General features: G+C 32.4%; 2 protein-coding genes across 7 annotated transcripts; one reads left to right on the forward strand and one right to left on the reverse strand.

Moving 5' to 3' along the window:
* Positions 1-1,096: 1,096 nt before the first annotated feature.
* LOC102622931 (uncharacterized) lies at positions 1,097-3,850 on the forward strand. The gene is made up of 4 exons (XM_006470923.4): positions 1,097-1,502; positions 1,579-1,673; positions 3,382-3,486; positions 3,594-3,850. Exons 2-4 carry the CDS (start codon positions 1,629-1,631, stop codon positions 3,693-3,695), a joined length of 252 nt encoding a protein of 83 aa, XP_006470986.1. The 5' UTR covers positions 1,097-1,502; positions 1,579-1,628; the 3' UTR covers positions 3,696-3,850.
* A 364-nt stretch (positions 3,851-4,214) lies between these two features.
* On the reverse strand, positions 4,215-12,984 carry LOC102620690 (zinc finger CCCH domain-containing protein 19-like). 6 transcript variants are annotated; one of them, XM_006470913.4, is made up of 14 exons: positions 12,846-12,984; positions 12,091-12,273; positions 10,456-10,535; positions 9,664-9,851; positions 7,914-8,790; positions 7,601-7,701; positions 7,458-7,517; positions 6,477-6,527; positions 5,978-6,048; positions 5,567-5,823; positions 4,997-5,158; positions 4,807-4,894; positions 4,545-4,712; positions 4,215-4,438 (listed from the first exon to the last, which is right to left on the reverse strand). In XM_006470913.4, exons 2-13 carry the CDS (start codon positions 12,183-12,185, stop codon positions 4,553-4,555), a joined length of 2,190 nt encoding a protein of 729 aa, XP_006470976.2. In that variant the 5' UTR covers positions 12,186-12,273; positions 12,846-12,984; the 3' UTR covers positions 4,215-4,438; positions 4,545-4,552. The 6 variants fall into 6 exon arrangements, with proteins under 6 accessions (XP_006470976.2, XP_006470978.2, XP_024952083.2 ...); XM_006470915.4 differs by having other exon boundaries at positions 12,091-12,266; positions 12,846-12,950; XM_025096315.2 differs by lacking the exon at positions 12,846-12,984 and adding an exon at positions 12,524-12,655.
* Positions 12,985-14,303: the final 1,319 nt, after the last annotated feature.

The raw sequence follows: 14,303 nt of genomic DNA on the forward strand, positions 1-14,303 counted from the left end.
TTCCCAACAACCTAATTCTCATGTAGACATAAAAGGGAAACTAAAAATAAAATTAAAAATAAAAATAATATCTGAGAACACCACACATAAATGCTGAGCATCCCACCCACCAGCATTTCTATTTTCTATAATCCACATTCAGAGGGATGGCATCGACCAAATCAAACCAGACCAGACGACCCTGTCGATAGGGATGGCAAAAATCCCCACGGGGACGGGTACCCTCGGGGATTTTCCCCATTCGGGGAGGGTATGGGGATAATTTTATACCCAATTTCTTATTCGGGGAGGGGACGGGGAAATTTTTTTACCCAATTTCTTATTCGGGGAGGGGACGGGGATGAGGTGGAATCCCCATCCCCTACCCATTTCCCCATTTTAATTTTTAATTTAATTTTAATTTTTTAAAATTACTAGTAAATAAATTATAAAATTATAAATATTGGTAAAAATAAAAAATATCAAAATATTTATATTATTAAACTTTTAGGCCTAATTAGCTAATTAAAGTTCTAAATTTTTATTTAGGACATTAAAAAGACTGAGTAGATTCTATTAGCCAAATTTTTTTTTAATTTTGATATTCTTTAAATATTTTAAACTTAAATCTATTTTTTATTTAATTTTAGATGTTATAATTGCCCACAGCGAATCACAATTTTAATATCTAATCTAATCTAATCTAATATTTACTTTTGATTTGATCCGATTTAACTATTGTGTTGTAAAGGGAATAGTCCACATTTATAAAGTGCCCACGCCACCATTGAAAAAGTTAATTTTAAATCTAAATTTGATTTTATTTGTAACAATTTTGTATTAGACTATTAATTTGTTCATGATAGTTTGTAAAATAAGTTTGTATCTCTTGTATGTTGCGTTACTTACTAATTTAATGTATGTGACTTTTGTAATAGATATTAATGTAAGATATATTTCGAACTTTACTTTTATTTGAATTTTTTATTTTAATATGATTAACTCAAAATCGAAAAAAAATGTATTAGTTATTCGGGGATCGGGGACCCTCGGGGATCCCCTGTTATTATTCGGGGAGGGGATGGGATTCTCTCAAGTAATTCTGACGGGGACGGGGAGGGGATGGGGATATACGTAAAATATCGGGGATGGGTACGGGGAGATCGGTCCCCTCCCCTCCCCTCCCCATTGCCATCCCTACCTGTCGACGCTGATTAGTCCGCCGTTCACCGCTCGGTCGCTCTTTTCTCTCTCAACAGCTCAAACGGCTCTTTCCTTTCTCAACAGCTGAGCTCTTTTTGCTTCTTTTCAAATTTTCGCCAATACCCAGTTGGTGATTCGGTCTGTTTTGCGTGAAATTTTTTTTTTTTTATTGTGAAATTGAGCTGAATTCTTCATATGGGTTTGTTGTGAATTTGCATAAGACTTAGGGTAAACAGTTTTGAATTGGTTTACACCACTGACTACGAAGGAGAAGAAGAAGCACAAACAAACTTAAACCCTACAGATAGCTTCTAAAAACAGTGCGTTTTTGTTATAAATAATCCAAATTTCTTTCCTATTATTACTTTACTGCATGATTTGTATTTGTTATTGCAGGGAAATAAAAAACTTGAATTTTCAATTTACTTTTCAAAGAAAACATAAAAATGCACCCTCCGTTGACGTTACATAGGCATCCGATGTGTGCTGAGGTAAGTTTCATTTTCCTTCCATTTTGCTATATTTAATTGTTAATAGAAGTGGTTCTGTAGAAAGTTCTTCTCTAATGGGTTCCTTTTTTGAGTGAATATTATGCTTAGAGAATTTTTGTCGTGTTGTTTGCTGGAATAGATTATGCATATTTGTAGTGTCTTTTTATGTATGTGATTTTTTATAAAGCAGGTTTAGGTGTTTTTACAGAAAGCGCTTTTATTTGAAAGCACTTCATGTCAGATACCTTATGGTAAAATGCTAATGTGAGATTATATAGGTGAGTATGAAGAGCACGCATATTTTGAAATGTTTTAGGATATGTGCTTTCAAGTAAGAGCGTTTTCTGTAAAAATACTTGCAACTGTTTTATAAAAAACACTTATGAAATGTTCTTCAAAATGCAGTTAAAGTACTTTTAGACCTCAGTTGCTTTTAAAAAAAGTAGTTGAAATGATTTTTGGGATAAAAAAAGTTGTTTTTTCTATTTCAGCCAAGCACTATAAAATAGATACAATATACTTTTGGTCTTTTAGTTTTAGGATTGTTTTGGTAGTGACAATAACCTAGCAGAACACAATGAGAGATGCTAATGTGACACTAGTGGCTTTGAGATTCTGAGTGAATAATAGGGGAAGAGCAGGTCTTATCCCTCTTAATTCTGAGGAAGAGAAGTTAATACAAACACTAATGTTTTTGAAATTCTGAGTGAATAATGAGGGAAGAGCAGGTCTTATCCCTTTTAATTCTGGGGAAGAGAAGTGAATATAACTTTCTTTACGATTGAGTTCTGATTTTAAAGTCTTGATGATAATTTTAATTTGTTCCACTAAATCAAGTTACTGATATATAGATAAGATAGCATAATCAAACTGTATCAATGATTGTTTTCGTCATTGTGTAAATAATGTGTTAGGATGGGTAGGATGTTGTGGAACAGATAATTGAGGAGTTGTTTGAGTGTCAGTTTGATCATCGAATTGGGAAAAATCTTTGGTGAATGTAAGGTACTGTGGGAGGTTGGCTCTACGATTTTTAAATACTTGACCTGTTTTTGTGTCTATTTTATAGTGTTTAATTGTAATTTTTTTTAAAAAAAATGTAATTTAGGAGTACTTTCCAGATATATGTTTCTTTAAAAGCCTTTTTTTTTAGTTGAAACAACTTTGAATATAAACCTTCTTCAGTTATATTTTTATGGTCAAATACTAATCAGTTTACGTAACTATAGAGCTTTTGAGTATCGGGTAGAATACCAGCAGCACTCACAAAAGTGCAGTTGATATGTAGGTGCATTTGGGCATGCTTTTGCAAGGAGTGCTTTTAAATAAAACCACTTTCTGTTTTATAAAAGCGCCTTGAAATGTTTCTTCAAAATGCACTTAAAAGTTCATTTTGACCTAAGAAGCATTTTGTTCTAAAAAAGCATGTATCCTGTGCTTATTTAAAAGTGCACCTCTTGCTTTTTCAGACCAAAAACATCCTTCTATCTTATATCTCTAGGGTGAAACTTAACTTAGCATCAGTCTCTTTGAAATCGTTGAACTATACATTTGCCCATTAGATAATTGGGGGATGTTGGAACAGAAGGTCTAATCAATTTCTACAGTGAAGACGAGAAAAAATTAACCATCAAGTTTTAAACTTAGTCTTGATGGTAATTTTGTATTTTTTGGCTTAAATCAAGTGACTGAAGACATTGTCGATCAGATTATTGAGGAGTTTCAAAAGTGCCACTTGGATCATCCTATCGGGAAATTCTTTGGTGATTGTACAGAGCTCAAAATAAAGCTTGATCGATGTTTCCGTCAGGAAGTGAGTTTAAATTTCTGTGCAACTACACTTTGTGTATGCATTTTGCTACCTGACATGCATATCTGTACCTGAGATTTTGATAAAATTATTGTGTTTACATTCTGCAGAAAGCTGTGAAGCGGAAGGCAAACTTCGAGCAGAGCAAGAAATTGAAAGAAAGGCTCGAGTCATTGAGGAAAGAAACTGCTGAGGCTGAAGCAAAATTTTGAATTTGATTTTGAACTCTCAATTAGATGAGATTTCAACGCAGCATAATATGATTGGTATAGTGAACCTGTAAAAACTAAAAGGTCTTATGCTGCGGTCACGCAATTCTTAAAATTCTGTTACTCTTTTTCTCCCTATAAGAAATATATTTCGAATCCGTCAAATTTGTTGCCATTATAAAAATGCTTGTGGTTTCTGTGTTCTGTTTCCTTAAGGAAAATTATTGGTGCGTGCTCCAACATAAATAGCAGCTTTTATTTTGATTTCAAGATTGCTTTAAACTTTTGTGTAAAAACTTCGGTAAATACGTAAAAGTCGGTTTATGGGAGACTAATTAAAGAATTCCGCATTTTATTCATTGGTAAGGAGACGAGATATCATGTATCCTCTGCATATCATTGTTTTAACGGGTCTGCCTATATACAAGAAGCTCGAAAAATTTAACAAAAAACATGGTGCTAAAAACTTACAGCCACTTTAGTGTCAATGATTACTGTAGACGAAAGAAAAGACATGAATAAATGACATGAATCTCCTCATTAGTAAACTTTGTTGCTTCATTTTTCCAGAATCTAAATGACAACTATACAAGTACCATATGAAATAAGTAGCTTAAACAAGTTTCCCTGAAACTGAATTCTAAAGGAGTGCCCCTCAGGTATTTGTTACTAATACAAAATGATATCTTAGTTAAACTTCATGCCACTGTTTTTTACTTCACTCAAAAGCAGCATCCTGTACAAAACTTAAAAGACAAGAGTGATATAAGATTAAGATTGATAATAGCATATAGATGATTAGTTGTGCTTAACGAGAAGTTAAAAATAATTATACCCAAAATGGCAGTTCACCTGATGAGTTATGAAGATAGCTTCAAACGCATTTGCTCCTTCAAATCTTTAAATCCCTCTAGCACTTCTTTCATAGTTTTCTTCACTTCTTGAATATCCTTTACAACTAGCTTGAATTCATTTGTTTGGTCAACAAGCACAGGGTTGTGACTATCATGCTCCGAGGAACTGCATGCATACTTGACTTGAAGCGAAAAATATAGAAATAATGCATAAACTTTAATGACAATTTAGAAACCATGAGACCACTTATGTCCATCACCTGCTATTGTGCATTTCAATTGCCATGCCACACTGTTGAGCAACATCATTACTGTTTTCTTCACACCTTTTGTTCATTTCAGTCATGCCTAAAACAAGAAGGGATAAGAGAAAAATATTTTAGATATTTAGCATATTTAGTTCTAAAATACGAAGAGGTGGAATTCTTCAATTTTTTATGTAAATAATACCATCAGCAGCCAAGTCTGCAGCAGTATTTGGAGCTTCATTGCCACTTGGTTTCATTGCACGAACACAAGACAGCCCAGATCCATAAGCTTCATTATGAGATCCAACTCCATATTGCTGGCCACTAGGAGCAGTGATTTGAGTCTTGTCTTCAGTCACCATGGCTATCAATTACATATATAGGCAAACAGACAGATATTGAGTACTGTCAGAGAGATGAACATGATAGGACAAACCCAACCGAACAGCCAACATCTAGGAGAAGCATTAGCCTATCATTGTTCTTAATTTTAAAAGATATTACATTTAATGGCACACTGAATCATTCCAAGAACTGGTATATAAAATTGTGTATGGAGAAAAATACTGTACAAGTAGAAAGGAATTGAATTCTAAATTAATCAATTCCACTGATCTAAAACAGAATTAAAGTCATCTCAGATTCTAGAAGAATTTACATCCGCATGCATATGTACTCCTTGACAATTACATTTGATATAGTTAGAGAACTTTGCAGTCATTCAAATAAACTAATATTGATTTTTTATAAGAAAAAGCTGAAGAATGACAACCTGCAGTATCTGTTGAGTCATTCAAGTGGCAAGAGACTCCATTGCTTTTCAGATTCTGAGCAGGACTTGTATAAGTTCTTTGATGTCCAGATTCCGGAGAGGTACCAATATTTTCTTTTCCATCGATCCTTGTAGAGTCCACACAATCCGGTTGAAGCTCAATTATGTCTGCAATTACTTCCGGAATCTCATTTAATAAACGTGATTGTTCTGATGGCGTTTGAAGCTTCAGGAGTTTATCCATGTCCACATACAGCGTATGCGAAGAGGCAGGTTAAGGACGACCAATTTTCCTTTTGCAAATGCCATTCCACAAATTCCATACTAGTGAGTTGTTTAAATGCACATCTAATTGCATGCATATGAGAAACTTACTAGTCCAACTTTGTATGACCACTACATGAAGGATATTGTCTCCTCCATCCTTTCTCATTTGCTCTATCAACACACTTTCGCAGTATATCCAGCTCTCTTGCGATCCACTAATTTTATTCAAAAAAGAAAAAAACAATTGAAACAAAAATGCGAATACGGAAAGCAGTTTATGAAAGTTTTTTTTTTAAAAAAGGAGAGGTCCACCAAATCATAAAAGTATACATGAGCATGGGGTCAGCTGAAGTTATAAAAAGGTCTTTTTGAAAAGTGACCAAAACAAGCACGTCTAATAATTACAAGAAACAAAATAAGTTATGATAAAACACTACTTAGAGAAAAATTGTAAATCCACCCTTATATACTAATTTATTTTTCTTTCTTCTTTATCTTTTAATTATCTGGGTCTCATTACTGGCTCGAATTCCGCCTTCTGGTGTAATTTAAGCTCATTGCTACATGAATTAAAGCCATGGAATTATAATTCTGGAAATACCAAAAGTTTCCAACTCTTCACATGTTAAATGAAAATACATACATGTTTGGTTATATCCTCATGCAGACAAACGGCCTTCTGCCTAAGCTCCACCTGCAAATCAACAGAGTCACACACTCTGGTAAGGTCTGTATAGTATTCTCGTTAATTGTTTTGATATGCAAAAGGAAGCTGCAATGTCCTTTACACTTATCATTGAACAGTATTAAACTCATGCATTTTCTTTGAAACTACTTTCTTAAAGGCCACAAATTATTTGTCGAAAGAAAAAGAGAATTTAAAGAGCTAGACCAAGAAAGCAATGTAAGTAAAATAGTTAAGATTATGATAAAGAAATAGTCTGCCTTCCTATGGTTTAAGAAATAAATTTCCAAAATAAATTCATTTGGTTTAAATCTTCATGGTTAAAATGTAACACATTTCAGGAATCATGTACAAACTGAACAGCGTATCAAGGTCAAAACAACAACGTGGCGTTAACAACATGGCAACCCCTTGGATACGAGAAGGCTGATATATCAAGGTAAAAGATTACAATACATCAGGGAATGCAGCATAATTTCCCACGTTGTCCCATTAGTATTTTAGCAACATTGAGAATGATAAGAGAAATTTTTTAAAGCAAACTGGTATGCAGTCAGAAACAATACATTACAATTTAGAGGTACTTTTGACTGCTGCAAAGATCTCCCCCATGCATAATGAAATCAGCAGTTTTGTGATCCACTAACATTTCTGTAAGAATTATTTCTTGATAACTATTATTTCTTGATAATTATTTTGTCCTTTCCAGAAAATGTTACACCATAAATCTTTTTTGTTTATAAATTAAATAGTTTTTCAGCCACTACAATTCACTACCAGAGTAATCACCGCTATACACAAGGAATCTTAACAAACTACCATGTAAAATAGAAGTCTGTAATGTGAGAATGAGCATAATCTAATACATACAATACAGTGGTTCTCAAATCACGCCACACTAAAAAAGAAAACCAAACAGCTAAAGTATCCAAAACTTACAACAGTTGGCCTACTAGCCAGGCCATTTTTCACTCTCTGACGCAAATCCTCACATTCTTCCTGCAAGTAATAGCACTTAAAATAAGTATCTACTTGTTAAGTAAAGAAATTAGATAAATAAGCCTACATACTAAACATACAACCTCAGAGAAGTCATCATTGGACAGATTGCATATGGGTACCCATTTTACTCTATCAGAGAGTTCGAGGAGAATTTCTGCATTGACACTTGTTTTATGTATGCCTGTAATGATACAAAATTATATTCTGAAGCAGGACACGAATTACCTAAGCCAGAGGAAACAGTTAATGCAACGAGTAGCATTCCATGATAACATGATCTTATTTAATGTCGAAGCAGGAAATGTGTATGATTTTTGTCAAATCAGAAAGCCATGCATTATTTATTCAGTGATGCATTAGTTGAATTATTGTATTCATGATTGAAATAATCACCTGAAACTTGCACAAGCTGGTGAGAATTTTTCTGCAGATAATCATTTGGGTCTGATCTTACTCTCACAAAACTTCCCATTACTTTAGCTTCAAAAGTCTCCAGTTGCTTTGACAGCTCCTCCACTAAACTCTTCCTCAAGTAGACAAGCTTGATATTTTTAGGGACTACAGATGCAAAACAGCTTTCTTGAACATTCATAACAACTTCCTTGGTATGAGAATTTTTTTGAGCATCCCCGACAACTTCCTTGGTATAGGATCTTTTTACTGAGTTTGATTGCCTTTTACATGCCTCCAAGTCTTCTTCAACCTCAATTTCTGAACAACTTCCAAATTCCTCCTCAAGAAGTTCCAAGTTCTCAGCTAGATGAATGGTCAGAAGTTTAGGTATACTATTTTTATTCACCGACTTCCGACCAAAAAGTGCCTTAAGCCTTGCATCACAAATGATTTTTCTCTTTCTTTCTGGGTGAAAAAGTTTGTTTTCTTTACAATATCCACTAATGATAGTTGTAATAGCATCATCTGATAATTCTCGGGTTGTGTCTTTGCCAATGGAAGCAAGGAACTCCAAGAGAGGTCTCGATCCCCATCCAACAAACTCTTTTCTGCTTGACTTCACTTTACTATTTGCCACAGATACCTTTCCTTTGGATCTCTTCCTTTTCCTAATTTGACTATCGTCTTCAGATTCATCACTATCGTCTTTACCTTCATCAGATTCAAATGAATCAGAAGCACCAGAATAAAGTTCACCACTTTTCAGCCGGTTGTATGCTGAAATAACTTGTTCCGAAGTCAAACGTTCCTTATCCTTTATTATCTGCCAATACTCATAAAAGTAACTATTTTCTGGATCACTGAAGTCTATCTTGCACTGTAGAGCAATAAAGAAAGCCATTGCATAAAAATGTTAGTGTTTATGTATTGCCTGTATTGCAAAAACCAGGATGATTACATGACTCAACCAGCTACCCTGGCAACAATGTCAATTTATAAAGATGAAAGGGAAGTAAACGCACAATCAATAAAATCATGATGGTTACAGCCTACATCATCTAAAAGATATAATACACATGTGACCTTAGGCAGAAAGAATAAAGTCCTTAATCATGTTGTTTACCCCCCAAAAAAAAAAAATGATGATAATAATAATAAAGAGAATAAAAGGAATTTTTTTTGAAAAAATCAAGAATTCTAGTTCGAATGATGATTAAATCCTTTCTAGTTTCTTTTATTTCTTTTGTCAAGAAAAAGTTAAAAGTATATCAGTAAAGGCTGCAAATATATTATAAGCCACACCCTGCCCTCATCTGAAATCTTCAGGTTTTCAAGAAAAAAACAGCAAAATAATAATCTCTACTAAATTATAGTTCTTTTTATTAATCTTTTTGTTCTTTTCAAAAAGAAAACAAAAGAACCAAAAGTCTATTTTTTACGCTTGCATTGCTTTCACAACAACTCTAAGGCAGCAAAAGAACGTGTAAATATGTAAATGAAAATTGCAACTGCATCAATCCACCATTCTACAACCAAAATAATTTGTTACTGCATTTAGTCTTCATTATTTTTTCTACTTTTCAATAGGAAATTAAAGTAAAGAAAGAATATTATTCAAACTTGCATTCCTAGACTCACCACTATTTTGTATCGACTAAGAAGGCTTACATACATGTGAAAACAGATGATGCGTGGTAAGCAAATTAGCAACACTAAGAAAGCTACAGTATTTATTACAAACTATGCATACCCCATGAGAGTCAACATCCTTATTTTCTTCTATAAGCAACACAAGCTCTAAACACCCACTGCAGAGGCCTTTATTCCCTTTAACTATTGCAAACTCCGCATCACAGATGCAGTGTCCACATATGGCCTTTGGGGAACATAGGCAATAAAATTTTGGAGCTTTGCCGCATTCGTAGCAAGCATGCAAATCTGTCATTAAGCACTTATTCAGTCAAGGGTTACCACCGATATTCTTAAAATAATGCAAGAATGACAAGGTAAACAATAACCATATCTCATACAAATTATGTGACTGGTGAATTTTTATATGGAAAGTTTATAGGGTATTAGACTACATATTGAAATTCCTTTGGATGGAGAAAGAAAAAAACCCCTTATACATATATATTTTTCTTTTAAACCAGTTAAGATAGAAATAAAGATGTAGTTAGTGAGCGTGGGGGAGTGAGTATGCATGTTATGGTAGCAGCGCCACCTCATGGTGCATAACTTTCACGCTGACCAACCATGTGGTGCCATGTTGCTAGGTTTCGTGCGTTATGATAACAATGTGACTATTGCTTTATGTTGAGGCTCGCCTTTAAGTGAACAGCATTACTGACTGAGAAATGCTTTTCTTCTCCCTCACCCTCCTCTCTTATCACATAGATGGAAGACGGGTTATCAGGTCACATGCACATTACATATCGAAAGGCTGATATAACACACTAGAAAAAGAAATACAATAAAAGGTTCAATGAGAATTACAGAATAATAAACAGAAAAAGTGTCATCACAAATAAGAACAACTTACCACACTTCCACTTTACTCCAGTCTCCAATAGAGAATCATCCTCATTTACACAACTGGGATGATAAGCTTTAAGACAGTCTCTACAGGCAATGAATATAAAAATTAGTAGGATAGACAATATGTTATATCAAGAAACAGAAGATATCATTACTCTAAAAGAATATATTACCGTAAGATTCATAAGTATACAAAATGACAATATATATATTACACTTATTTGCTTTTGAAATTATTTTGATAATGAGGACAATAGGTCTTAAATATGTGTATTACCCTAAGGTTCATGAATGCACAGCATGAATAAATGGAACTACCATGAAGATCCTAACTGAGAGCTTTTTAAGCAACATGTGAAAATTTTAAAACTACATAGTATAATGGTTGGGTAATCATAAAAAAATTAAAAAGATACTGGAAATGTAATGCACAAAAATGCAGTGACAGAATCCTACATTGCCAGTTTACAAGGGTTACTGGATAACATATATAAAAGCCCTTAACAATATGAAGCTTATTGGGAGGATCCAAAAACAAAACTGTTTATAACTAGGACCAATGTAAACCATATTATACTGTGAGGGAGCAGGCTGTTACAAATGGCATCATATTGGGACCTCTTTAGCACTAAAGGCACACGCGGAACAAGAGATCCTTGGGGCCTATCGTACATGAGGTCACGTCTTGGGTAGATTGTAACACCCAATGATGAGATGTCAAAATCCCAAATCATCAAGTTAGAAACTAAGGGCTACTGGGCTACATATGTAGAGCTCCATCTCAAACATCATGTCATTTTGTGTGGATCCAAAAGCAAAAGTTTCTGGGCCTAGGCCTAAAGCAAACAATATCAATGTCATACCATATGGGAGCAAGCTACTACAGAGATACTTCTTTGCTTTGCAAAAATTGTCACTGTATGTATATTTCTAATCTAAATACAATATTCAACCTCCAAATAACGGGGTTATTTTATTATTAGTACAATTTTTAATTAATGTTAAACATATTTGTAATCTAAGTACAATAATCAATCTCCCAAATAAAACAAAAAGTTACCTTTTGATATTGCAATTTTCAATTATTGTTTTGACATCAAAACTAAACAATGTTACATTTTACTAACTTTTCCCAATAACATCAAGTTCAAACCAAACCAACATCCAATAAATATTTTTTTTATCATTCGGAGTATCCAAAGAGAAAAGGGCCACATAAATCTCATTCTTTAAAATGAAATAAAAGTAATAAGAATTGTATGAGTATTTTAGAAAAAAGAAATTGTTTCACATTCAGATTTTGATATGGATTCATTGAAAAGCCAAAATCTACAATAGAAACACACCAATAACAGCTTCTCTTTTGTCTTGATAAATATTAACAAATCAAAGGACATGAAAAATATACATAAAGGACCCCAAGGGCCAAAAAGAAAAATGAAAAATGAAAATCAAAACCGGATGGGAACAGAACTGAACATAAATCAGGACAAAATCAGCAAGCTTGGAGCCAATAACCAGCTGACAAAGGCCCAATGAAAAGACAGAACCATTCTTCATTTGCTAATCTTGACTTTATTCGGTACAGGGTTAAAATGCCTATCAGAAACTTTAATGTTTCTTTATAAATACTACTTACTTGTGATCACAAAGTATGAGGGATCCTCCATCATAGCAAACAAAACACCAATCTTCTGCTATTTTTTCCTTGTTAAAATTCTTTTTTCTTCCCATCTTCTTCAAAAAGCTCTCAACTTTAAACCCAAACAGCTGATTTAGAAACAAGCCAAGGGCTTCACTCCCAAAACTCTCCTCCTGAAACCTAAAAATTCAGAGGAATCAATAAAAATGTCCCTCTCTTTCTTGAAATTTACCACAATCAATCATAAACCCATTTAAGAAAGAAGCAAAAAGGAACAATTTTTTAAACTTTAAATTTCAGATCAACAGTTTCTTACAAATTTAGTGAAACTGAAAGAAAGATAAACTGCATATAGTCTATCCAGAAAAATTATCAAAACCCATTTAAAAATAGAAAAAAGAACCTGAAAAAGAAAAGACTTTGAACTTACAAGCTCAAAGTTCAAGTGTTTCATGTAAAAGAAATGGAAGTTCAATTCTTCATATCACTGTACATGGCCTCGTTTGTTAATTATTACTTTCCCATTTGGAAAAATTTATTAAAAAAATCAAAAACCATAAGTTTGAGCATTTAAAATTAATTCATAATGTCTCAGTAACTCACTTGATCTAGATCAAAAAACCAATTTTTTTCTATAAAAAAAAGCATAACTTCTATAATGGACACATTAACCTAACTCGAGTTATTTTTCATAATGTAAACAGAAAACCTTTAAAAAAAATTAACAATTTTAAGAAAAGTAAAGAACATACCTGGAACTTCAGGAAACCAGGAAGTAAAATGCGAAAATGGAGCTTTTGAGATGACCCATCAAAGACAAGAAACTTTAACTGAATATTTTAAGAGTTAAAAAGACCTTTTTTTACCATTTAAAATTGGTGTAAATGCTCCTGAAGCAGTGAATGACGTATTTTGGTCAGAGTAAAAAATCTTCTGGAAATTGTTTTTTTCCCCAAAAAAAAAAAAAATTACTCTCGATGTTCGATAATCGAGTAAAACAAAATAAAATACAAAAAAGAATTTTTCTGTTGTGTTTATTTACTGGAGTAGAAGTGAGGAGTGTGGATTCCTCCCACTCTAATGTTTATTTACTTAAAATGAGGAGGGATTGGGAGTCTTATTCCGTGGACCCCATCCATTTTTGGAGTGGGGAGTGGAAGTGGGACTCCCATTGGGGGAGGTCCCATTTCTACCCTTTTTTATTTTATTTTATGTTTTATAATTAATAAAATAAAATAAATAATATTATATTTATTTGAATAATAATATTATATTTATTTAAATAATAATATTATATTTAACTAAATAATAGTTTACATTGATTCTAAATTAAAATTATTTTAAAATAATATTATTATATTAATAGAGAATTAATAAATATAATATTATTATAGTTATTTTAAAAATAATAGTACTATATTTATTTAATATTAATAATAATAAATACTTTATTCTAAGAAAATATTAATTTTGTACTAAATAATATTATATTATTATTTTATATAATAATAAATTTAATATAATTAAATAAAATAAAATAACATTTCATTTTATATTAAAATTACAATTAATAATTTATTGTTCATAATTAAGAATATTAATAATTATAATAAATTTAAAAATATAATAAAATAAATATTATTCATTAAATATATTTTTTATTAGTTTTGTAATTAAAAACTATAATTCTTTAAATAAGGATAAAATTGTAATTTGAAACTATTTACTCCCAATCCAAGACAAAGTAAACACATAAATTGGATTCTGATCTCCATTCCATGCTTCCATTCCAGTGTAAGTAAACAACCTACTCTCACTCCCACTCCACACTCTCAATCCTAGGATTCCCACTCCCCAGGATTCCCAATCCAATCCAAAAAGTAAACGCTACCTTAATTCTTTATATTTTCAGGAAGTATTAGAAATTTAGAATGAGTTAATTTGTCTCATTTAGTTCATAAATTTCAATAACTTACAAAAGTATTTAACCATTATCTAACAAATAAATACCATAAGATTCAAATTAAAACTTACATGTTAGAATGTTTAGTTTTGATTTTGATAATCTAAATTACCCATTAACTCAAACCTAACTAACCCGCCATTTAAATTAAATTTGCTACTTTTCTTTACATAATTACATTTATAAACCCAATGTTTTGTTTGTAATAAATTTCATTATGCGGAGTTTTCATTTTTAATGGTTTAAC

Source organism: Citrus sinensis, chromosome 5, assembly GCF_022201045.2.
Source record: "Citrus sinensis cultivar Valencia sweet orange chromosome 5, DVS_A1.0, whole genome shotgun sequence".
NCBI lineage: Eukaryota > Viridiplantae > Streptophyta > Magnoliopsida > Sapindales > Rutaceae > Citrus > Citrus sinensis.